Source organism: Furipterus horrens, unplaced genomic scaffold (genome assembly GCF_987537825.1).
Source record: "Furipterus horrens unplaced genomic scaffold, mFurHor1.1.pri manual_scaffold_5, whole genome shotgun sequence".
NCBI classification, from domain to species: domain Eukaryota; kingdom Metazoa; phylum Chordata; class Mammalia; order Chiroptera; family Furipteridae; genus Furipterus; species Furipterus horrens.
The window spans coordinates 143,248,830-143,274,222 of NW_028327175.1; the positions used below are offsets into that span (position 1 = coordinate 143,248,830).

The 25,393-nt window shown below is 41.2% G+C and overlaps 1 protein-coding gene and 1 pseudogene across 1 annotated transcript in view; one reads left to right on the top strand and one right to left on the bottom strand.

The window, feature by feature from the left end:
- PAPSS2 (3'-phosphoadenosine 5'-phosphosulfate synthase 2) overlaps nt 1-25,393 on the bottom strand; it is a 78,711-nt gene that overhangs the window by 12,871 nt on the left and 40,447 nt on the right. Inside the window, exons 2-7 of the mRNA XM_090278027.1 lie at nt 19,297-19,414; nt 14,159-14,394; nt 11,318-11,456; nt 10,638-10,756; nt 10,401-10,514; nt 6,360-6,471 (exon numbers count right to left, since the gene is read on the bottom strand). Of these exons, the coding sequence (XP_090134153.1) occupies nt 6,360-6,471; nt 10,401-10,514; nt 10,638-10,756; nt 11,318-11,456; nt 14,159-14,394; nt 19,297-19,414 (838 nt within the window). The remainder of the gene's footprint in view (nt 1-6,359; nt 6,472-10,400; nt 10,515-10,637; nt 10,757-11,317; nt 11,457-14,158; nt 14,395-19,296; nt 19,415-25,393) is intronic.
- On the top strand, nt 11,655-12,578 carry LOC150010058 (maspardin pseudogene; annotated as a pseudogene).

Sequence of the window (25,393 nt, forward strand, 5' to 3'; positions counted from 1 at the left end):
AGAGAGTGGAAGGGAGTAAGAGAGGGAGAGAAACATGCAAGAGATACATGGATCAGTTGTCTATCACACGCCACCAACTGGGGACCTGGCCCACAACCCGGGCATGTGCCCTGACTTGGAATTGAACCAGTGACCCTTCTATTTGCAGGCCGGTGCTCAGTCCATTGAGCCACACCACCCAGTGCTAATGTTTAAATGAAGCCAGATAATTAATGTAAAAAAAAAATTACACAGCTGTTTTCTCACTTCTGTAATGAGCTCTAACATTCTAACAAATATCTCAATTGCACTTACAGGTAGGAAAATGGAGGCACAAAAGCACATTAGGGGGATTTCTGGGGAGTTCCAAAGTTCAAGACTCAGAAGGAGATAAAGGAAAGTGAATAAAGAAAATAATGAACTCCAGAGAAACAAATGCAGTTACTTCTGGATTTGAGGAATGTACCATAGATTAATGAAGGATTTTAAACCTAACTATCAAAATCCAACATTCAGAATGCCTCCAATAGAATTAAAGATCTGAGGTCTGAATTCTGTTTTTCAGGGGGCAAACATACTTTCTAGTAGCTATGAAACCAAAGTCTCCAGGCTTCTCATTTTACACCTTTTAGATCCTCTCCAGAAGTTACTAGGATGTAAAGAATGTCACAGGGTATAGACAGCAACTGCCAGCAATAAAGAAACTCTATAACCTATAACCTGCTCTGGCAGCCCTTATAAACCAAAAGGAAGATACTGTGCACAGAAAGTAATGGGTTTCTCCTTTGTTTCAAAGTTCATAGGCAAAAGAGCAGGCCAAGCCCTGTGCAGAGAACACTAGCCTCAGCTGGGTGTTCTCCCCTTTGCTACCTGTGTCATTCACCTTCTCTGTGCTCAATTTCCTCACTTGAAAACTGGGATAATAAATAATACATATTTCCCTGGGTTGCTGGGAGGAGGCATACTGTAAAGCCTTGTATCAGTGGAGGTTTATGGTGAAAGATAATTAAACCAATTGCATAATCTACTTTGAGAAAAAAAGAGAGAGGTTAACAACACCTTCAAGGATACTGATGATCTGGTTAAAAGTCATGTTTTCTGGGGATTGTGGATTACCGACCATACTGATCGTAAAGAGTGACTTGACCAAAATAAAGTAACAGAAAATGCAAAGCAAAAGATGGGCAGGCTGATGGAGGAACCCTAGCTCTGACTGCAGCATGCTTGTAGCGTGTCTTCTGTCAATTATTCTGGGCTGAAATCCAAGGAATACTCCCCTTTCTTGTTGTAATCACTTCCCTCAGTCCCACTAGGTTCCTGCCCAGTGTAGCCTGTGATCCACCTTTATCTTGGCCTGAAGGGAAAATCCAAACCAAGGAATCAGCACTTCTTGACAAAAGTGTCAGGATGAGAGAGCTAAGCTGTGGGATGTTGAGGAAAGAAGTTCTACCAAATAATAATGCCACCTGTAGCTACAACTCCACTCAGGTGTAAGCAGATTTACCGTGGTATCCTTCTTATTACCTTTATCTACTTTTCTAATACAAAAACGTAACCAACAATTTAACTCTCTGCTGAGACATTTTCCATAGCTTTAAACACTGACTTGGGCTTTTAGTCTTTTCCCCTTTGTGCTTGAAGCTCTGGTGGGAACTGCCTTGGTTATTTTATTGCAGTATATCTCACTTTAGAAAAGAGTATTGAGGGTTTTTAGCCATGGTTAGTCCCACACATAACTTCATGTTCAACTGAATGATTTTGCTTTTGCTTTAAATAATTTTCAAGCCTTTTGTTTTAACCTTGTAGATCTGCTTATCATTTGTTTGGAGCTGTTTCTAGGAAAGAAACTAACATACTTTTTATTGCTTACCTCCGCTTTTTAAAGAAAAACCAACAGTGGTTCAAACAATACCAAAGATAAATGATAGCTCCAGAATTTAACCTTTTCATTCGGGTACAGTGCAGAAGCTTACAGTCACAGCAAGTCTGTGTTTATTCCTAGTTCTATAACTGTCAGTCTTTACAGCTTGACATTAAATTCATGCCTAATCACACATCACAAACAACTGAAGTACAATCACTCACAATCCAACCAGGTGTTTCCACTTTAAATTGCATCTAAAATTGACTTATCATTCTGCAATAAAAAGAAATGTTTAATAAATGCCATTGAAAAACTTTCCAGATTCGTGAAATGAAGGGAGGACCAACACTCAGTAAAAGTAACCAGTGAAGAAGATCATAAACTTTTAAAATTTCAGCAACAAAATGTGCAACAATTTAGAGAGAAGTTTACTTTTGTCAGCCAAATACGACATTATAAACAACAGCTGCATCTGATCCAGAAATTTCCTGTTATTTGGAGTCCAGTCAACAGAGGAATGTCGCATTACGCCATTATAACTGGTTGGATCATGAACTGTTAGCAATTCCAACTGGTTCATTTGGATTTTTTTTAGTTAGGTTGTCAACCATTTCTAATTAACATAAAATATCTACTTATAACAATACTTGGAAAGTTAAATTACATACCAGAAAGGGCCGTGCCTAGAAAAATGCAAACCTAATTAAGAAACATGTTTTGGGCTCTTGACCAAAATAATCTCAAAGCAATGTCAAGGGACAAATTCCTAATATACAACTTTACACGTACCACAGACAAATATACTGAGCTCTTTTCTACTCTTATTTTAGAAAACAGAGAATATATGATGGCAAAAACCTGGGGAAACCAGATTTGTACTGGACATTAATCAATACAATCCAAAAGCATTATTTCAGATAATTATCTGTTTTAAAAATAATTTTACCATATGTCAATGGCTCCTCCAGCTTTCGAAAGAAATTATCTCTTGCAAATATGTGATGGTATAAGTATTGCAAATAGTTTCAAACCAGGCTTTGGGAGAAGATATAGAAGCAGACTTCTCTAGAACATCTTAGAATCCTAGACGTTTAGAGGACATGAAAATACGCTCTGTAGAATAAGCACAAATACTAGGGCCAGGATAATCTCTATTTGAATTGAGACTTCAAGTGAGTTATTTAATCTTTCCAACACGTACTTATTTCCTCATATGCACATCTTCACAGTGGTGTTATACACATTAAATGTGACATCCGATGTCAAAAGCCACACAGTCAGACTGCATTCAGTGCTGAATATGCACTGGCAGTACAGAAGGAAAGCCTTCAGGCCCTGCGCTGAAGACTCAGAGTCACAAAGACTTAGCTTTCAATGATCAAGTCTCATAAGACTATCATGATTTGACTCTACTAGGCGCCACCAATCAAGACCACAAGTGCTATATTATCCCTGGTATCTGTTTTTATTAATCAATTTCCATAGGAGTTGAGGAGGCTTCTGAAGGGTGTGAGAAATTTTGAACCCTGACTACACCTGGGGTCACATAGGCATGTCCAGCGGACTCCGGTTGCAGCGGTAGATGGCGGGGACAGCAGAGAATTCCCACAGGGCTAAAAGCAGTCATGCACAGAGCCCGAGAAACAGGCCCTGCTGGTTGGAAGCAGGTGCAGATTATGGAAGCAGTGTGACATCTGGACTTACCCCGCCCCCAACATAGCCACACTGGCAGCCAAAGGAGAATAAAGAGGTGGATAGATCACAAGAGTTGTTTCACTCAATTCTCTAACACCGCAGGACTCAAGCAACCTACTAAAAGAGTCCTCCCACTTGAAGAAAGGTACGTGAACTCCCACAGCCCTCTGAGTACAAGGACAGTGGTGGCTGGAATGAATGGACAGGATCTGCACCTGTGGGTGTAGAGGGACACAGAGACCGACATGGCAAGTGGTGTGTGGCTGTGGGCCTAACTCGAGCACCAGGAATACCCCTTGAGGACTCCCACAGACACTTGGGGGTAGGCTTTGGAAAGAGCTGGGATTTCTGTATGAGCGGGAGGGGTTGGGAACAAGTGAATTCAGTATTAATGGGAAAGTGACCTCATTCATATCCCCAGACTGCTGGGCTCGGGGAAGAGGAGTGATAAACACCTGGATTACACAGGAAGGGAGAGCAGTAACAAGTGCTTCACCTACCTCATGGTAGTAAGAACCAAATGAGAAAAAGAAAAGCAATATGTTTTGCAAATTGAAGAACACCATAAAATGAAATTGAAATGGTGTAAGAGGGAGGGCGAGAGATTTTGCTTAAATTATGTAGATGGATTATCTGCATTTGCTGTTCCTCACCTTTTTGGACCATAAACTCCTTTTAGAATCCATCAAAATCTAGGGAGCCCAGGAGAAAATGCCCCTTTTTTCCCTTCTTAAAACACAAACTATTTGCCTACTGTAGGATTTTGTTGTCTCCACGTCCTGAAGTCCTAGACCTCAAGTTAAGAACCCCTGGTTTCTATTAACATTGACCTCTGCAACCACACCCACCTCCCTGGTATTTTTCTTTAAAGAACAAATACTAGTCAAAGGTGACAGTACTGTGTCTGTAATAAGATCCTCGCTTTCAAGGTGGCTCGCTTTTCTTTTGGCCACAGCTCTAGCATGGATGCTAGTGGTCAGCCTCTTGTTTAGGGCTGGCTGCTGAGTCAACGCAACTTGTGTTCAGCATATGTTGCAGTTAAGACATTGAGGTAAAGGTCAGAACGTAAATGTTTGTTGTACAAACATCCTGACCTACTAACTTCTATTGGAAAGGACATCCGGAGAGCAGCTGGGGACAGAAAGAGCACTGGGCCAGCAGTCAGGAGACTCTGGTCTCTGGTCTTGAGCCCCTCACTTACCAATGATATGAACTTCAGCAAAGTATCTAACCTGAGGTCAGTTTCCTCATCTGTAAAGCAGGTAAAACAGTTGCCCGTCTTCCAGGGCTTCCATGAGGATCAAATGAAACAATGCCTGAGAAAATGCTTTGCAAACAGTGAAGTATTGTACAGATATGCGTTAGAATTATTAAGGTAAGCTATAAGAACATCGGGTGTTTTGGGAATGTGATTTAACCTGAGAAATGAATCTTAGGTTTTTGGGCATTATCAGCCACAGCTGTTAATGGAATAGCCGATAAAAGCAATGAGGGGAGAGGGCACATTTTGACCAGAGTCTTTTTCTGAGCTCTAATTCTGGCTTTATGCTCCATTCCCCAGGCAGAGACACAAGCCCAGAATATGAACATCCTTCCCAAGAAAGAACGTTTGATTTGATTTTTATTCCTAGAAGGTTTGAGCCCTGCTCAGTATTATAAATTCAGGGTCACTCTACCACTACCCCTCCCACTTATCAGCCATTCTCCAGAGTCTTGAAACAGACAAGTTCCATTTGATAAGCTTGGGCAGTTCGAGGAAGGAAATGATCATTGAAAGGTCCGGAAGCTTTCTGAATAACACATGTTTCCGACCTTGACCAGATCAGTACTCTAAAAGCCATTCAGCTTGTGCCAGAAAGCTGCCTTAATGCTCCTTTGTTGGAACTCAGTGGATGAAGCCATTCTAATATGTTTCATGCATGGGCATGAATGTTGACACTCTAGCATCCACCAAGGAGAGCGGCTGCTGCGATGAGCAAACTGGAAATTGAGTGGTGCCCTGCAGGGCAGCAATGTGTGCTGTCATCGTCGTTGCCCAGATGGCCCGAGCACCTGGCAACAATGCTTGTCTGCTGCCACCTTCTAAGCATCCGGGGCCAACAAAGGGCAGGTGGAGGGGAAATAGACTTAACTATGTCTTGGCGTTGTGCGCAAGGAGAACCTTCAGTTTCTTGGTTTTAAACAATCAATAATCCTTTGAGGATAACCAGAAAAATCCTTAAAATGGAAGCTTATGCATAATAGAATCAGATACATCATAAGTGATGTAAATATTTTCACAGTAAAATTTACAAACCAAAGATTACCACATCTTGCCCCTGTGGAAACTCTGAGAAAGATTTTTTTCTCTTTAATAACAAAGAGTAGCAAAAAAGGGAAGTTCAGAAACTGGGTAATGTGATCCCGAACAACTTCTGAACCATTTGGAGTTGAAAAGTCAACAGAAAAGAGAGGAAATGAGGAAAAATCAATGGTCAGAATGAATTGTACATTGTCTAGAAACCTATTTGGTGAATCAACCTTTACTTCTACACTGTAGTTAATGTGACACAAAAACTCAAGTTCTAACAAGGTAAGTGACTTCCAAAGCCATAAGAGTATGTGGCAGAAGTAGGTCATGAATGCTTGGGTTTCCAAATCCAGAACAAGTCCCCTTTCCCTAATACCATGGTATCTGTCCTTCAGCTGTTGTCATGAATGCACCGATCAAGAAGAAGAAACACAGAAACTGTAATGATTTGGGAAATTTCATTGAACTGGCCAAATAACAAAAAATAATAATAATTAAGAGGAAGAAACAAACAAACAAAAACAACCATACCATCTAGCAGGGTGCCGAAGTGTATAACCTGCAAGTACTGCTTCTCTCGCATAAAACCTTTGAGGGGAGTGGCCCAGCCTTCACTCAAAACTTGGACCCACTGAAGATCCAGCTGCAAAACAGGAAAAGCAGGTGAACATTTCCATAAGCTCTGTTGTTCGGCCATCTGGCTCCAGGGCAGTCCTTTCTTGTTCAGTTGACAAGAAAATGAAGACAGAACTTTTAATGTTTTTAGTGTTCCCATATGTTGGGGCCAGATAAGTTTGAGTCTAGAACTTTCCTACAGGGGGGTGATGAAAAGATTTCAAATTGAGATGATTTATCTGAATATGTTAGGCTATCTCGGTCCTCATGGTGTGCAACTACGTTGAACATTCACTGTTCATTCTTTTTTATTTTTCCTCACAAAAATTCTGGCCTGGCTACATTTTTCACCAAATGTATTACGAGTGGAGACACCCCCGCCAATGGGATTTATTTATAAAAACTTGTGTATTTATTTTTTTTAAAAGTATATTTTATTATGTTGTTACAGTAGTTCCAATTTTTCCCCCTTTGCTCTCCTCTGCCCAGTACACCCCTTCCCTCCAGCAATTCCACCCCACTTAGTTCATGTCCATGGGTCATGCATATAAGTTCTTTGGCCTCACCCTTTTCTATATTATTCTTAACCTCCCCCTGCCTATTTTGTACCAACCAATTATGCTTCTTAATCCCTGTACCATATCCCCATTTCTCCCCCCACCCCCAGCTGATAACCCTCCAAATGATCCCCATACCTATGATTCTGTTCCTATTCTGGTTTGCTTAGTTGGATTTTGTTTTTAGTTTTTAGATTCAGTTGTTGATAGTTGTGTTTGTTTTCATTTTAGTGTTCGTAGTTTGATATTCTTTTTCTTATGTAAGTCCCTTTGACATTTTATATAATAATAGCTTGGTGATGATGAACTCCTTTAGCTTCACCTTGTCTGGGAAGCACTTCATCTGCCCTTCCATTCTAAATGAAAGCTTTGCTGGATAGAGTAATCTTGGTTGTAGGTCCTTGCTTTTCATCACATTGAATACTGCTTGCCAGTCTCTTCCTGCCTGCAAAGTGTCCTCTGAGAGGTCAGCTGATAGTCCTATAGGCAACCCCCTGTAGGCAACTCTCTGCCTCTCTCTTGCTGCCCCAGGACTCTCCTTTTATCTTTCACCTTTGGCATCTCAATCATGATGCGTCCTGGTGTGGTCCCCTCTGGGTTCAGCTCGCCCGGGACCCTCCGTGCTTCCCAGACCTGTATGTCCATCTCCTTCGCTAAATTTGGGAAGTTTTCCTCATTTTTTTTCAATTCTTGCATCCTCATTCTGCATTGGTTGACTGTTTTTTTCTTCCTTATGTTCCAAATCATTGACTTGAACCCTGGTTTCCTTCCCTTCACATTGGTTTTGGGTGGATTTTCCTTTGTTTCACTTAGCATAGCCTTCACTTCTCTTATTTGTTTCCCGTACTCAAGCATATCTGTCAAGCCTGTGAGCATCTTTATCACCAGTGTTTTGAATTCTTTGCCCGTTCGGTTATCTATCTCCTCATCTGTTAGGTTGGCTATCTCCTCATCGCTTAGTTCTCCCACTGGAACCTTGATCCATTTCCCCTTTTGGGCCATACTTCTCTGCCTCCCCATTCTGACAGGCTCCTGTGTTTGTTTGCCTCCGAGTCCCAGGTAGAGCTGTCATTCCTGTTACGTTGTAAAGGGCGGAGCCTTAGGAATTTGTCAGTGCAGGGCGACCTGTTTCAACACGTTGTGGTGCTGTATGTGGGGGAGGGGTCCAAGAGGGAACAATGCCACCTGCCCAGCACTCACCCCTTTTCCAGGCACCTCTCCCACTTCCACACCAGACTGGCACCCCTCTAGCTGCTGCCCTGGCCATCGTTCCCAGAATGGGTGGGTCTGCGGACATCCTAGGACCATGGGGGCCCTTTAAACAAGTGGACGCTGCTGAGATACCAGCAGTTTCTGCCTCTACCCCAACCCCCACTGGTCTGCACAGTCAGAAGCAATGAGGGTTGATTTTCCCCGGTGCTGGGACCGGGAGCTGCTAGGTCTGGTGAGGAGCTGGGAGTGCTCCCCAGGTGTCCCTTCTGACTTTAAAATGTGTGACTGCACTTTCTGCTGGCCTGCCGCCACTGCTGCCACCACACCGAGTCCTCTCCACCCCTCCTACCTGTCTGGATGAGTATTTCTTCTTTATATCTTTGTTTGCTGGATTTCCATGCAGTTTGATTTTCTGGAACTTCTGGTTGTTTCTAGTTTTGAGGTAGTGTATTCCTTCTTAGTTGTGGAGGGAGAGGCAGCATGTCTGTCTATGCCTCCATCTTGGCCAGAAGTGTATTTATTCTTATATATTTAAATTTCAGTCACCTTCAAAGTACTTTCCATTTGATGCAATACACCTATCAAGATGTTTTTTCCACTGCTCAAAACAGTTTTTGAATTCATTGATTTTGATGCCTTTTAGTGCTTCTGCTGTTTTTTGTTTCACCTCTTCCACATCAGAAAAACATTTCCCTTTAAAGACTTTTTCATCCAGGGCAACAAACAAAAAGTCTCTTGGGGTAAGATTGGGTGAATAGGCAGGGTGTCATACCATTTTTGGTCAAAAACAGCTAAACACTCACGGTGATGTGGGCAGGTGTGCTTGTAAATCACCCACCATGAAATGGACAAATGTGTTGAAAGAATCTTCAAAAATAAATTCACCAAAGCCGAATACAGCCTCTCACAACAATGCCTGCCTGCCCACTGATATAGATGGGTTCCTAGAACACTCACCTGGTGAGGGAAGCCTATACTTTACAAGGGGCTTGCCCTCCAGAAGATAATTCTGGTTTTTAGTTGACTGAATTAGGCAAACAATTGACTCTAAAGTTAAATTCCAAAATTCTTAGCCTGATACTGAAAGCCCTCCAAGCTCTAGCCCAGGGAGCTTATGCAGGGACTTCCACCTCTTGCCACTCCCCATTGGGAGCCTATTCACCAACAATGCCAGGCAGTGGAGAGTCTAAACATACATGTGGTTTCAGGTCTATCCTCCTTCCCACCTGAAAACTTCTATTCACCCTTTAAAATCCAGCTCCCAGGTCACTGGTCTGAAATCTTTCCTATCATCCCAAGGACTAAAAAGTATTAATTATTAGATTATTTGAAGTTTAAAAAAATTTTTTACCTTAAAGCCCATTTTGTTATTGGAGCTATGATTTCACACTGTAATTATAATTATGTTTCTAATCTGCCTGGAGCATTGGAGCACTCAGATTTTATTTTGTAGAGTAAGGGGTTCTGTTGTGACTTCTTAGAGTACAGGGTCTTCATGAGCTGAAGTAGGTTCCCAATTCATTTTTGTCTCTTATGAAAATGTACAGGGTTTTAATAGATGATAAAAAGATACCAATGAAAACATGATCAACTCGTGTGGATCAACTAACACTCATCCATAAAAAGGTCCAGGCATGTGCAGAGCAGTCTTCTGGGGTTGGATCTGTATTTTCCAGGCAGTAAAATAAATGCAACTAAAGCTGTCTCCCTCCCTCTTCAGACTGGATGCTCCCTGATGAAGGGCAAGTAGGATTTGCAGAGTAGAAAAAGACTGAGGCACTCATATCACTTTGGTTCAAGGTTGCTCGTTGTTTTCTCTGAATTCTTTCTTGATTGCCCAAGAAGCTCTTACATTCAAGACAAGCAGTCTTCCAAGAGCTGCCAACTACTCTTCCCTACAACTTGGCAGAACCGAAGGTATGAAGACAGTCATGTAAAACTGTCCTATGGAGATACAGAAGTTACCCTCCTGGTCTGCCTCTGTACACAGCAGTGATCGCCTGCCCTGTGGCAACTCTCGGTGATAGATTGGAGAAGAATTTTAAGAAAACTGACAAAATGAAGTATTTTTTTTATGTACATTGCATTTCTCTTCTTCATACCATCCATATTATTAAGAGCAATTGTAAATGGATTATAATGACTGACAGTCACGCTAATTCCCCTTGGCCAGTCTGCACCCTCTTACCTTGGTGATTGATAGTGAAGGGAGAGCTTTAGCCTCAGCTCGGACTTGGTCCAGTTTGTTTTCCGGCACAAAGAGCTCGTGGATGCCTTTGATTGAAGTATGGGGTACAATGCTCTGCAATGAAGCAGAATTGGTAACAATTCGGAATGAAAACTAGGAAAAGAATGCTTCAGTAAACAGATGATCTTTCATGATCTTATCAAATTAAAAATAAGAGAAGACAACCAGTGTACCCACCTGCTCTTGCAGAAGTTCCACTACCTGCTGGACACATTCGCTCACTGAAGACAAGTTGGTTTTAAGCACAAGCTCGGGCGTTTCGGGTTTCTCATAGTCAGAATCAATGCCTGTAAATCCTGCGAGGCAGAAGGGTGAAAATCACATCTGCCTCGACAGAACCATCTTTTTAAATCAATAAGGCATAACAGATGTTGGGATAATGTGTTAAACTGAGAATTCGAATTATAACAGAAAAGGTGAATCAACCATCCTTGACCTCTAGCTGTACATGAGAAAGTATACAGCTGTATTTTCAATGGAGAAAGCCTCAAATTATCCACAAAATCTGGCTAGCCAAGCCCAAGCCCCCTGCAGCTGGTTAGAATCAAGAAAGAAGACAAGAATACGGAAAAACTCAGACACACTCCTCCCACACACACACTCACATATATTCATCCATTTCAGTTCCCTGAATTCTGATGTTTATTACTGAGGTGACAGCTCTTTAAAGATACGAGCCCACACTTTATGAAGCCGACAGACATACTGAAGGTATTGTGATTGGATAAAAAGTTGTGTATGCTCTATGCAATTTTGGAAAACAGCTCTTGAAACTTCTGACAGGTTTCTGGGAACAGACCAGGAAGGGCTAGTGGCTGACGGAAGTGGCAGTGGTGCCACTGAGCTGTGTCTCCTACCTTTGATCTCCCCTGCTCGGGCTCGTTTGTAGAGGCCTTTCACGTCCCTGCTTTCACAAATGTTCAGAGGCGCATCTACAAATACTTCAAAGAACGGCAGTCCGGCTGATTCATGGATTTTGCGGGCATTCTCACGATCCTGGAAAAAATAATTACCCTTAAGAATATAAGAAGACTGCAGCGCCTTCGGGTCCTGAGCGCTCTGGCTGCGGCCACCAGGAGGTCCCAGCCACCTCCCCCGGGCTTGCCCCTGTACTGGAGGGAAGAGCCGCCTTGGGAAGGAGAGTAAGGGACGTGGGGGCGGCCATGGCAGGGTTAACCTTCATTTCAGCTAATCATGGGGGAGATTAAAGTCTCTTCTGATTATAACTGGTTTAGAAGTACAGTTCCCCTTAAGATTATCGTGGATGATGATGACAGCAAGATATGGTCACTCTACTATGCAGGTCCCAGAAATATCAGCTGTCCTCTCATATTCCATCCCCTGGTCAGCGGGACTGCAGATGTGTTTTTCCGGCAGACTTTGGCTTTGACTGGATGGGGTTACCGGGTGATAGCTTTGCAATATCCAGTTTATTGGGACCATCTTGAATTCTGTGATAGATTCAGGAAACTTTTAGACCATTTACAATTGGATAAAGTTCATCTTTGGGGGGCTTCTTTGGGAGGCTTTTAGGCCCAGAAATTTGCTGAATACATTTACAAGTCTCCCAGAGTCCATTCCCTCATCCTCTGCAATTTCTTCAGTGACACCTCTATCTTTAATCAAACTTGGACTTCAAATAGCTTTAGGCCAATGCCATCATTTATGCTCAAAAAAATAGTTCTTGGAAACTTTTCATCTGGCCCAGTGGACCCTGTGATGGCTGATGCCATTGATTTCATGGTGGACAGGCTGGAAAGTTTGGGTCAGAGTGATCTGGCTTCAAGACTTACCCTGAATTGTCAAAATTCTTATGTGGAACCTCATAAAATTCAGGACATCCCTGTGACCATTATGGATGTATTTGACCAGAGTGCACTTCCCACTTAGGCTAAAGAAGAAATGTACAAACTGTATCCTAATGCCCAGAGGGCTCACCTTAAAACAGGAGGCAATTTCCCATACTTCTGCAGAAGTGTAGAGGTGAATCTTTATGTACAGATACATTTGCTGCAATTCCATGGAACCAAACACGCAGCCATTGACCCATCGATGGTCAGTGCTGAGGAACTCGAGGTGCAGAAAGGCAACCTTGGCATCAGTCAGGAGGAGCAATAACTGGGGCTTTGGCTGGTGATGACGGGTGATCAGCACATTCCTGTACAATCAGTGACATCAGTGCCCACCTGTTGGCCTCTCTGTTCTGTTTATCAGGCTCACTGGTTATCACTGTTCAGAAGTAGGACTGATTGTCACATTGTAACTGGCGGCAGCTCTTCTAAGCCAGTGTAACTGTTCCCTCTTTGGGTTTTTTTTTTAGCTTTTGAATTTGGAAAAGTACTTTTGAAGACTCTTGTTTTAATAATTGTGAAATTTTTGTTACCAAAAGTGTTCACCGTTTTGTTCTTTTGTGAATGTTAATTTCTGATGTTTGGGATTTTGTGGGTGTTCTTTTCTTTGTCTTTTTTTCTTTCCTTTCCTCCCTTTCTTTCTTTTTATGTTATTTGCTGTAAACACTGCACCTCCAGACTGTGTATCAGAAAGACGTTGTTTATTTTTATGCTTTCTTGGTTATAACCATTCCCAGAGTGCCAAGGCTGCCATCACACCACTGGCTCTCCTGCAAATCAACTACTTCTGACTTCCAGTTATGCAAACTGTTTTGAGTTTTAGCTGTTGTCTTTCTAGCCATGACAGTCACTTGGAATAAAAATTCAATTTCAAAAAAAAAAAAAAAAAAAAAAGAACATAAGAAGAGGCTCTGACTGGGTAGTTCAGTTGGTTAGAGTGCCCTCCTGATATGCCAAAGTTGCAGGTTTGATCCCTGGCTGGGCACATACAAGAATCAACCAATGAATACATTGGTAAATGGAACAACAAATCAATGTTTCTATCTTTCTCTCTCTCTGTTCCTCTTACTCTCTAAAAAATCAATAAATAAAATTAAAACAAAAATAAAACAGAACGTAAGAAGAGATTTCGCTAACTCAATTCTTCATCATACAACATTGCATACTCTGGTATTCCACAGCCTGGAGGTTACAGTGGGTTCTGTGCTCTGCAGAGGTGGCAGAACAGTTTTCCTTCAGAGAAAGCCCAGAAATTTTGTTCTAGTAAACATAGCTCTCTCAAGGACTTTCAGAGAAAACCGTGGAAAATAATCTGCTAAAGTTCAGGGCTGGCAACCTGGGAGCATTTCATTCAAAGGACATGTTCCAAGTATAGAGCATCTTATTTGAAGTCACAGAAATTCCCTGTTTTAAAACAAGTAGAGTGACACTTGACCTCAGTGATTTCAACATTAAACACATAGAATCTGATGCTTTGGAAGTGAACTGCTGTTTCTTTAGGCAAGCTAAGCGTTCTGAGTTTTTGGAGAAATGAAATTATAGAGCTTTAGACTTTTTCTTGTTTAACTTTTTTTCTTTTCAGCTCTGGCCAAGTGTACCTTACAATCGTGAATGTGGAAGGGTTCATATCGTCTCTGCCCTGGCATCTGGAAATGAAGGAACTGACTTTATATAACCAATAATAAACAGAGGAAATGAGGGAGCAAGTGAGGGGAAGAAGAAACAGTGGGGAAATTGAAAGTTGACCATTCCTCTGCACTCTTCCCTTTTCCCCACACCTTCTCCTGGCAGTCTGAGAGCTCAGGCAGGCAATGTGTGAGAGCTGAGGGCAGGACCAGGTCAGTTTACCTTTGCGAAAGGGGAGATGAAGCTGGTAATGCAGACCAGACCAGCATCGGCAAACAGCTTGGCCACCTCAGCAACCCGGCGGATATTTTCTTCTCTGTCTCCGGCAGAGAATCCAAGGTTTTTGTTAAGGCCATGACGGACATTGTCCCCATCCAAGGAGTAGCAAGGGAGGGAGTGGGAGACAAGGTACTCTTCCAGAGCAAAACTGATGGTGGTTTTCCCGGCACCGGAGAGACCTGTTCCAAACAGGCAAGACAAGACAGGCTTTGTCCCTGATTGTTCAAGATGACAAATCGGAACCTGATCCTAGTTGTGGCCTGATCCTAATTTCTACCCAGCGGAAGTGTAGCTACATCCTTATTGCAGTTATTTGATTGATCTCAAATCAAAACCCTTAAAATCTAGGAAAAGTATGATTTACTGCAAGTTAAGTGCTTGCATTTCTTTCAAATCCTGAAATAGCTATTTGTTCCTTATGTGGACTAGAGCCTTTCAAAGCAAGGGAGATTCACAAGTGGGGAAACCTTGTGGGGCTGCATTTGGTTCTTGCTATGTTCTGTTTTGCCTGAACAGTGTTTTAAATATTAGGAAGTTGCATATAAAAATCCAGAATTTGGCTTCTCTTGAAATTAAAAAAAAAAAGGAAAAACAGAAGTTCTGGTAAGAGTGTTCTCATATCCTCTGTGACAACAATCAGCTAGAGGTGAGGGGACAGCCAGGCTGGGTGGCCCATGATTCTTGTAGATGTCACTAAACAACCATCTATAACAGAGCCCATATAGTGTCCTTTGTTTTCAGTTTTTTTCCAGAATGACTCAAAACACAAAGGCAGAGAAGTGTCCTGAGCTAGGCTGTGGATGCATTTAGAACTGCCATATATTCTTAGGTATATAAAGTCTTTCCATGAAAACAGTTACCAGGTACCTTTTCACCATGATTTCAAAGCACAATGGTTGGGAACACACTTTATAATTTCTATACGAAGGAAAACATAAGGAGAAAGGGAAAGAAATTCTACCTTCCAAAATTACTTAAGAGCTCAAAATTTAAACTGCCCTGGAAAAGTAACACTCTAAAAATTCAGTTGCCCTAAAGATCTGAGAACCTGAAGAATATTCCATCATCCCAAGCCACTGTCAGAGAGCACCTGGGTAGAAGAGGAAAAAGAGGTAAAGAAAAGAAGGCTAAGAGGTTACTACAGGTGAAAATGAGGGAAAAAAATACAAGAAAAGCAGGGACAAGGACAGGGAGAAAAGGAGGCTTGGGAAGAAAGGTGATATATGAAAGGTAAACAAATACTTTCCATATTTTAGTTATGTTTTAAAGTCATGCCCCTGGCCTTGACACATGATCATTAGAAGAAGTGGCTACATGAAGAATGTGCTGGCAAGCTCTATAAATCATAGTTGAAGAAACTGTCTTTTGTATAACTTTGTCTATTATGGAACTCATTGTGTATTAGAAGTTCTGTCTGGTTGTGAGGTTGGAGAAATGGGACTCCTGAAGCTCTGGTATATTCTCTCCCACCAGAAAATGAGAGAAATAATAGAAATTTCCTTTAATTTTGTTTCAGCTCTCAGGAAACTAAGAGCTAAGTCACAGTAACTGTACAAAAATAAATTGTTGTTATATTTATTTTTTTAAAAAACTGAAGTAATACTAATTACATTTATCGAGAACTTTACCACCAACCAGGCACTGTGCTAAGTGCACATCTACTCTTTCATTTAGTTCTACCTACACCTCTATGAGAAAGGTATTGTGTTTATTCCTTAGAGAGGTTAATTGGCTTGTCCAAAGTCACACAGTTAATGTAGGTGAAGCTTGGGCCCAAATTCAAGTCTTGGATTAGAAGTATTTGGTTTCTTCTGGTTGGCCTGATCAATATCCTACCTCTGCAATAGAAGAATAGAAAATAAAGTAGGAAATGATTCTTTTTTTAAGAGTAAGAAAAGACAGAGGAAGTCTACTCTTTAAATTTCTATTTTTTAAAAATATTTCAGTAGGTACCAATTTCCTCTTTTTTAAAAATATGCCTTATTGATTATGCTGTTACAGATGTCCCAATTTCTTTTCCCTTTGTTCCCCTCCACCCAGTGACCCCCCTCCCTCCAGTTGTCTTCCACCCCTTAGTCCATGACCATTGGTTGTGCATATAGTTCTCAGCATCTTCCTATCCACTCCACTCCCTTCTACTATGCTTCTTAATTCCTGTACCATCTCCCTCCCTTTATCCCCCTCCCCCTCCCCACTGACCTCCCCTCAGTATGTTCCCCATACCTATAATTCTTTTTCCACTCTCATTGCCTACTTACTTTGCCTTTGTTTCAGTTCCCTAGCTTCTGTTGTTGGTTGTTGTAATACAGTTTTCATTTTAATGTTCATAGTTTTGATCCTCTTTCTCTTAAACCAGTCCCTTTAACATTTCATATAACAGTGGTTTGGATCTGATGAACTCCTTCAGTTTTACTTTGTCCTGGAAGCACTTTCCCTGCCCTTCTATTCTAAATGACAGCTTCGCTTTGCTGGATAGAGTAATCATGGCTGTAGGTTTTTGCTTTTCACTACTTTGAATATTTCTCACCAGTCCCTTCTTGCCTGCAGAGTTTCTTTTGAGAAATCAGCTGATAGTCTTCTTGGGACCCCTTTGTATGCAATTGTCTTCTTCTCTCTTGCTGCTTTTAAGATTCACTCTTTATCCTTAATTTTTGACATTTTGATTATAATGTGTCTTGGTGCAGTTCTCCCTGGGTCCAGTTTATTTGGAACTCTCTGTGCTTCCTGGACCTGTAAGTCTATTTCCTTCTCCAAGTTTGGGAAGTTCTGCTTCATTATTTTTTCACATAATTTTTCAACTTCTAGTTCTTCTTCTTTACCTTCTGGCAACCCTATTATTTAGATGCTGGCCTGCTTATATTTGTCCCATAGGTTTCTGAGCCTCTCCTCATTTTCCTCATTTTTTGTTTCCTCTTTCTGCACTGGTTGATTGTTTGTTCCTTCCCTATGTTCTGATTTATTGATTTGGTCCCTGGTTTTCCTTCCTTCACCACTTGTTTCATATGTATCTTTGTTCATTTCAGCAGGGCTAGCCTTCATTCCTTCCCCATCTTGTTTAAGATCTGCTGTTAGATCTGTAAGCTTTCTTATAACCAGAGCTCTGAACTGAGCCTCAGAAAGATTTCCTATCTGCTCATCTGATAAATTATGCATTTTCTGTATGGTCAGCTTCATGATAGGGATCTCTGTCACGATCCCTGCCATCCTGACAGTTTGTGTTTACCTTTGTTTCCTGGGCGGGGCTGTCACACCTCCTATGCTATAGGGGGTGGAGCTCCATGCACTCATCACTACTGGGCGACCATTCTCACCACACTGTGGTGCTTTGTGTGGGGGTGGGGGTCCAAGATGGATTCCTGCCGTTACTCTCCGCTGAGAGACTGGGAGCCTCCTCCTCCATCCCCATGCCCTCCAGCCCTCACAGTCCAAAGCAATGGTGGTCTGACTTCTCCGGCGTTGGAATCGCAAGCTGAGGGGTTGGTCTGCAGCCAGGGGTGCTCCCCAGGCACTTCTTGCCTCCCCTTAAATATGGGTGTCTGTGCTTATCACAGTCCCACCGCCTTCACCACAGCTGCTGCCGCCAACACACCTTGACCTCTCTGCCACGGCTTCACCCCTCCTACCCACCCAGATGAGCACCACTTGTTTATAACTTCATACATTGGACTTCCATGTAGCTTTATTTTCTGGAACTTCTGGTTATTTCTGGTTTTGCGGTAGTTGTATTCCTTCTTAGTTTAGAGGGAGACAGAGTGTGTCAGTCTAGGCCTCCATCTTGGCCGGAAGTCTCTAAATTTCTACTCTTTAAGTTTTTTCTCCTCTTCTACCAGTCCTTTTTCATTTTTCAAGGGTGTGCCACATTATAAAAAATGGACTCTGTGTAGATGTCCCAATAAAAGTTGGGCAGATACACGAAGGCAAACACCTCATGAAGAAGACAAGCACAGAACAAGAGAGAAACATCTGGGGCACAACTGTGTTTTATCTACTGCTGTGCATCATGTCTCTGAGAGGGAGTTGGGGGAAAGATTTTAGAAATCATGATAGAATACTGCCTTTTGAAATATAGTAGGCTCCTTGCCCACTGTCTCTCTTCACCCTGGGAGCTGGAAAAAGTTGTTGGACCAAGGATGAATGAAACCAGTAGACCAAAGGCAAGCGCCACAGTCACTAGAAAAAACTTGAAAGAGAAGAATGAAGCTAATTTATACAGAAATGGGAAACACTCAGGATATCAAGAAAAGAGGCAAGGCAGGTCCCTGCTGTCATATTCTTTGGAATTATCTTCAGATAAGAATACTTCTGCATTTGTGAACAGATGTAACTAATGACCTATATAAACATACCTTTACATCTGGGGTCATCTCTATTTGAAATATTATGTCTATAAAATGGACCTAGTTTCTCCTTTTGAATCCAGGCTATCTCAGAATTTCCCAGGAATCAACCTCCTTTACATTGTATTCAAAGTATAAGGTAACAGCCCAGGACTAGTTCACTAACCCTTAACTTTGAACTCTGGCTATAAAAACAGAAGAAAAGGGAGATTCATTTGGTTACCTTAGTGGGAGTGAGTTATTTCTATATACAAGGGGCAATCCTCAGCTAAATACAAATCACTAGTTTTCCTTCTTGCAGAGAGTTTAATTTTTTTTACACTATGTACAATAGTTTCCTAGAATGTTAAAATATCAGAAAACAATAAAAAAATTTCTGAACATCCAAAACTCTATGCTTGATGTCAAGTCAGGAAAGTCCCATGCATAACCTCCTATAAATGTGTATAAGCATGAAATTGACTATTGTGGAATTTCTTAGGCCAAAAGGAAATGTCATCATCAGCTTGTCCCACCTTTTCCTGACAAAGAGGAGAAAACTGAGAACTAGAGACATTCATGACTTGATCAGAGTCCTAGTTATCACTGAGGGTAGAGTTAGGAATGACACCCAGGCAGCTCTCAGCCTCCTTCTAATGTTAAAATAAACACATAGTTATGTTATAGTAATTTCCTTAAAATTTTGTTTCACACATCAATTTTTGATTAAAACAAAAACTATATGTATATCTCAACATGGCATACCCGTCAGCCACACGGTACATCCTCGGAATCCGCCCCTTGTTCCAACAACCTGCCCTCTCTTATTCCTGCTCACATGGTGGGCCTGATAGATGACATTGGTGGATTTCTGCTGGCTCTCCTACAAAAAAACAAAACAAAAACAGGATCAAGTGCAATCATTAATAAGAATAAACATAATATGTATAATTGGCATACAGAGTAACATGAATTCTACTAGAATACCCGTCAATCATGGCCCTTGAAAGTATCATTTGAACAGATTATCATTGATAAAATGTAAAAGTTCTGGTTCCATGACATTTTAAAATGTGCAGCTCTTGGTGAAACTTTTTTTAGAGACATGTGATCTGAGGAGGGTGGGGTAGAGGGAACCCATAATGGTGGTTAAATAAAAAGGTTGGGAACTACCCACATATGTTTTTGGTGTGGTAACTGAATTTCTTATGACAGATGTAATCCAAGTTGCTAAACTATAAAAAATGTATGGAATTCTTTAAACACCACACATGTATACCCATCAGAGCTAAGAAAGCACCAATATTCTTTCAGCAAGACCCAGAGAATCTTAGAAAACTCTGGGCTACGTAAGGGCAACTTTTACATTCTGGAGCAAATTAAACCACCTGTTTATATTGCCTCCTTTGGGAAAAACAAACAAACACACAAACAAACAGACAGGGATACAAGTAGGACTATGTGGAGGCTACATGAGATAAAGGATGTGAACGTGCTCTGTAAGTGGTGAAGTTCTCTATAATGTGGGTGCTGACAATGATGGTTTAGTGTATCCCCACAACAGGAAGCGCTGGAGCCAGCTGGATTAGGACCAGGAAAATCACTTCCAGACCAAGGGGAAGGAGCCCCCTGCTGGCCCGTGGTGCTGAGAAAGGCTGTGCAGACCAGTGGGGCAAATCTGCTGGGAAGGCACAGAGCCCCCTACCCAGGGGCCAGTGAGGCCGGGAATGGGCAGTGTCAGAGGGATCCTAGAGGGAGATGTTCAAAGCGGGGGTCAGTGGGTTGTCTAAAAGCCTCCAAAGCTAGAAGCTCTCTAGTTATCCACCAAGCAAGCCTGGTGAGACCCCAAGACTTTGAAGGGGTGGGATATAGTCGCAAACCATAACAAGTTAGCAGTGGTGGCTTTCACTTGTGAGTTCATAAATGGGGACAAATTAGGTTATTTCATGAGCTATTCTAGCAGCTTTTCCCCGGGCGAACAAATCCCCTGAAGGTACTCAGTCTTTTGTGCCGAGTGTACTTTATAACTCAAGGGAAGCATTACTTTTTGCCCTCTAGTTCCTTGTTAATCACTGCCATTAAATTCAAGAACATTGAGTCTGGATATCAGACTCAAAAGCCAGCTCATGTGTTCATTCATTCACTCCTTCAGTAGATGTTTATGTAAATGATCTGTAACAAGAAAAAAATTCTGAGATGTCCTAAATTAAATCCCAGCAGGCCAGAGGGTAGGAGGTTAATCGGGTAAGAGGTTCATCAGGTAAGAACCACAGGCCAAACCAACAAACTGCTCACACTCCTGAATATATGTTGAAATTTTGAATCAACTTCCAGGCTGCTATCTTAAAAAAAAAAAAAAAAAGCCAACCACCAGTTGCCACCACATCCTGCTTATGAATAAACTTTCCACAGCCAATCAGAAGTAGGAACTATTTCTTCCTTAGGGACTATACACCTATCCTGCCCCCACTGCACCTTTACCTGCTCTCCCACAGCCAATATAAATTCTTTCAAAACAACTTACATATTTCTTCCCCAAGCCCATCAGCTCCAGGACAAAGGACGTGTTCATACTCTCTCTCCATCTAGCCCTGCTACTGGTGCTTTAGACCACATGTCCCAGGACCTGGTCCTTTATCTGGCTAGCAGATGGTTCAATAAACCCTTTCTTTCTGAAAAGCTTTCCCGTAGTTTAGCAGCTATTACTGTGCCAGGGGCCATCGTAGGCACTGGGAATATAGTACTGTACTAGACAAAGCAGAATCCCTGGCATCATTTTGAGGGCAAATGCAGCCAAAAAGATCAAGTAACTGGAGCTAGACTCCTCGGAGGAGGTGGAGGGTCTCATACATACATCTGTACACTATATGAAGATACACGAGTGTAAGGAACACCTGCAACTCAATAATAAAAAGACAATTCAATCTTTAAAAAAGGGCAGAAGATTTGAGCAATCACTTCACAAAGGAAGATACAGAAATCGTCGGTAAGCCCATGAAGAAGTAGTAAATGTTCCTAGTCACGAGAGAAATGCAAATTAAAACCAAAAGAGATGTGACTGGTAACATCTCATGGCAGCAAGTGTTCTCTCACATGTTGACAGAGGAGGTGTAAAATGGTTGCACCACCTTGGAAAAAAACCTGGCGGTTTCTTATAAAACTAAACATTTACCAGCCCTATGACTCAGCAATTGCATTCATAGATATTTACTCAAGAGAAATGAAAACATGTATCCAAAAAAGACTTGTATGAAGATATTCTTAGCAACTTTATCTGGACAAAAACTGGAAATAACCAAGGGTCCATCAATAAGAAACTAGATAACAAAAACAAACAAAAAAAATAAAATCTACACCAATAAAAACTTACAAAATCCCAAGACTGTAGAATCCTTATATAATGGGATGTACTGTACTCGGCAATATAAAGGAACAGACTACTGATATGTGCAACATGGATAATGAATAAAAACATTTTGCTGAGTCAAAGAAGCCTCAGATTAAAACAAAAACAACAACAACAACAACAAAAACCTACATATGATACCATTTATATGAAGTCCCCAAATAGGGAAAACTAATGTACTAAGTCAGAACAGTGGTAGCCTCAGGGTGACAATGTTGGATGACTTAATAAGGGTTTAAAGTACTCAGGTGTTTGCACTCCTGTGGGAACTCACTGAGTGTACACTTCAGATGCCACATGCCAAAAGAAAAGAGCCATTTAAGAAAGTAAGTAAACCCGAAAATACATAAGATTTAGATGGTGGAACCATATTGTTCAATATTGTTGCTTTTATGGAAAAGAGCTGTGTTTCCAGTCACGGCATATTTACTTAAAGGGATGTGCACATGAATGCCCACTAGAGCTTAATTTTTCTCTCTTTTGGCTGTTTCTTCTTACTCTAGGGAGAGATCCAGAATAAATTCTAGGCTGTGTTAGTCTTCTGTGGAAACTTTGTTATGATCTGGTTAATCACCTCCCCAACAAGTGCTTGGTTTTCAAACTTTAGAAACTACCAGAAGGAACTACTCTAAAGGTATTTAACAGCAGCCTTGACTGATGTGGCTCAGTTGGCTGGCATCGTCCCACAAAAGCGAAAGGTTGCCAGTTCGATTCCTGGTCAGGGCCCATGCTTAGGTTGCAGGTTGGGTTCCTGGTTGTGGATGCGTGCACAAGGCAAACGATAGCTATTTCTCTCCCTTTCTTTCTCCCTCCCTTTTCCTCTCTCTAAAAAATAAATAGACAAATATATTTTTTAAAGTATTTAATAGTTAGTTTCTGAACTTTTGGATTTTATTAGCTGAATCTTAATTATGGGGGTTTGTATAGATTTTCTGTCACTCCTGCAATGTTTAAACAAACAAAAAAATTTTTTTTAGATGGCCAGGTACTGGGATTTTTTGGTTTAGAAAGATATTTTGCTTCTTATTTATTTCAAGTTTATCTTTGACTTTCTTCAAAAGGCAAACAAATAAAACAGAAGCAGGTGTTTTGAATGATATTTGAACTGCAACGGGACCAGGTAGCTGAAACGTTTTCCTTGCTGAACCCTTTACTCCCTTCAAAAGAGCACACGGTATCCTAAGCTTTGGATGGAAAGTGACTGCCAGAAAAGGATTCTCTCTGTGGAAAATAAAACACACATTAAAGAAAAAAATTCTTGCTTCCCTGTGTGTAGAAACAGAGCCCACAGACATTCCCTGGCACCTTGTCTAAAACTGTCACTTAGCAGGAGAGGCCCATAAACCACAAAGTTGGTGGGATACTTCCATTCCAGGTCCCTAAGGACAATTTTGCAAAATCCCTACCTTCTTCCAGCTTTCTGACCCAGAAAAACTCCCTTCAGCACACACAAAAGTAGGATAAGTATGAGTCTTGCAGTGAAGGAAACGTGAGTTTCAAACTTGATTTGCAGCCTACTTGCTCTGTGACTCTGGGCAAATTATTAAATCGCTGAATTTGTTTCCTGGTCTGTAAAATAGGGCTGTGGACAAAAAGGGGGCCACATATTAACCCAGACAATTTCAGGGAAGGGCTGCATGGTGGCCCTACAAACTCAGAGACCTACAATAACCACACAGAATGGTCTGAACATAAAAATTCCTGACTAAAATTGAGACATGACATATACCGTAGTCACATTCCAGGCCTGCATTTTCCTTGACAAAGGTGAATCTTCTGAATTAGTGCTTCGTGTTTCTTTGGATGAATTTGTAGAAGTGGACTTGCTGGCTCATAAGCAATCCATTTGTAATTTTTTGACGTATCTCCATACTGCTTTCCACAGTGGCTGCACCAATTTACATTCCCACCAACAGTGCAAAAGGGTTCCCTTTTCTCCACATCCTCACCAGCCCTTGTTATTTGTTGGTTTATTGATGATAGCCATTCTGATATTTCATTGTGGTTTTAATTTGCATTTTTTTAATAATTAGTGACATTGAGCATCTTTTCACATGTCTATTGGCCATCTGTATGTCCTCTTTGGAGAAGTGTCTATTAATGTCCCTTGCATATTTTTTAATTGGTTTGTTTGTTTTTGGTGTTGAGTTTTGTGCATTCTTTATAAATTTTGGATATTAAATTAACTCCTTATCAGATGTATTGGTGAATATGTTCTCCCATTCAGTGGATTGTCTTTTTATTTTGTTGATCATTCCTTTGCTGTTCAAAAACTAAGACAATAGGCACCCCTAGATTATTTGCAGTATTATTTACAATCACCAAGATATGGAAGCAGACCGAGTGTCCATCAGTAGATGAGTGGACAAAACAACTATGGGACATTTACACAATGGAATATTAATAGGCCATAAAAAGAAGAAAATTTTTACCCTTTGTGACAGCATGGATGGACCTGGAAAACATTGTGCTAAGTGAAATAAGCCAGTCAGAGAAAGAAAAACATCATATGATTTCACTCATATGTGGAATCTAATGAACGAACTAAAGTAACAAGCAAAATAGAGACAGACTCATAGATAGAGAACAGGATGACAGCTCTAGTGGGGGTTGGTTAGGGGGTGGAGGGATGGAGCAAAAAAGAAAAAGGACTAATGGGCATGGACAACAGTGTGGTGATTGCTGGGGGTGGGGGTATAAGGGGGATAAATGGTAATGGAAAAAAATACAATAAAAATAAATTTTTTAAAAGAGGTCAATTTTCACCTCAAGTAAGCCATACCTTTGGAACGTCAGAATAATTCTTTTTTTTTCTGGACTGCTCAGGGCATACCCACCGCAGCAACCCACATTGTTATCTTGTTTCCCGAATGCTGCCTCTCTGTGCTATAAATGTTCATCGTTAACTGTTCTACACCCACCAATGTAAAAGAAGTAGTTGTCTCTCCATTTTACTCTTCATCCAATCTCAGAGATTTCCCCACGTTGCTTTCTCCTGCCTCGCTGATCTATCACCAATGAATTTCATGCGACCACCTTTGTCTCCTCCTTTGGTTTTAATGTATAAAATAAGCTGCAAAACAGCCATCCTCCAGATCATTTTCTCAATCCGTTGAGATTTTGCTTCCTGGCAGTTATTGTCAGTTTAGCATCAATAAACTCATACTTCTTTCTGTTTTTTACAGGTTTGGATGTTTCTTACATCAATTGGACTAAGAATAGTTCCCTCACAGGGTTGCTATAGGGGTTAAATAAAAAGATCTTCTATATAAAGTATCAAAGAAAATGCAAGACAAAAAGTCATATGTTGTATCTGATGAGGCTCAGGTGGCATTTAATCTACTTTAGAGAAATCATGATAGTTTGAGCTCTAAGTCACCCAGACTTAGAAGTGTTCTAGGGATTTGGGTTCACTCTAAGGTAAATCTGGGGAGATGGGGCTCATGATCAAATCAG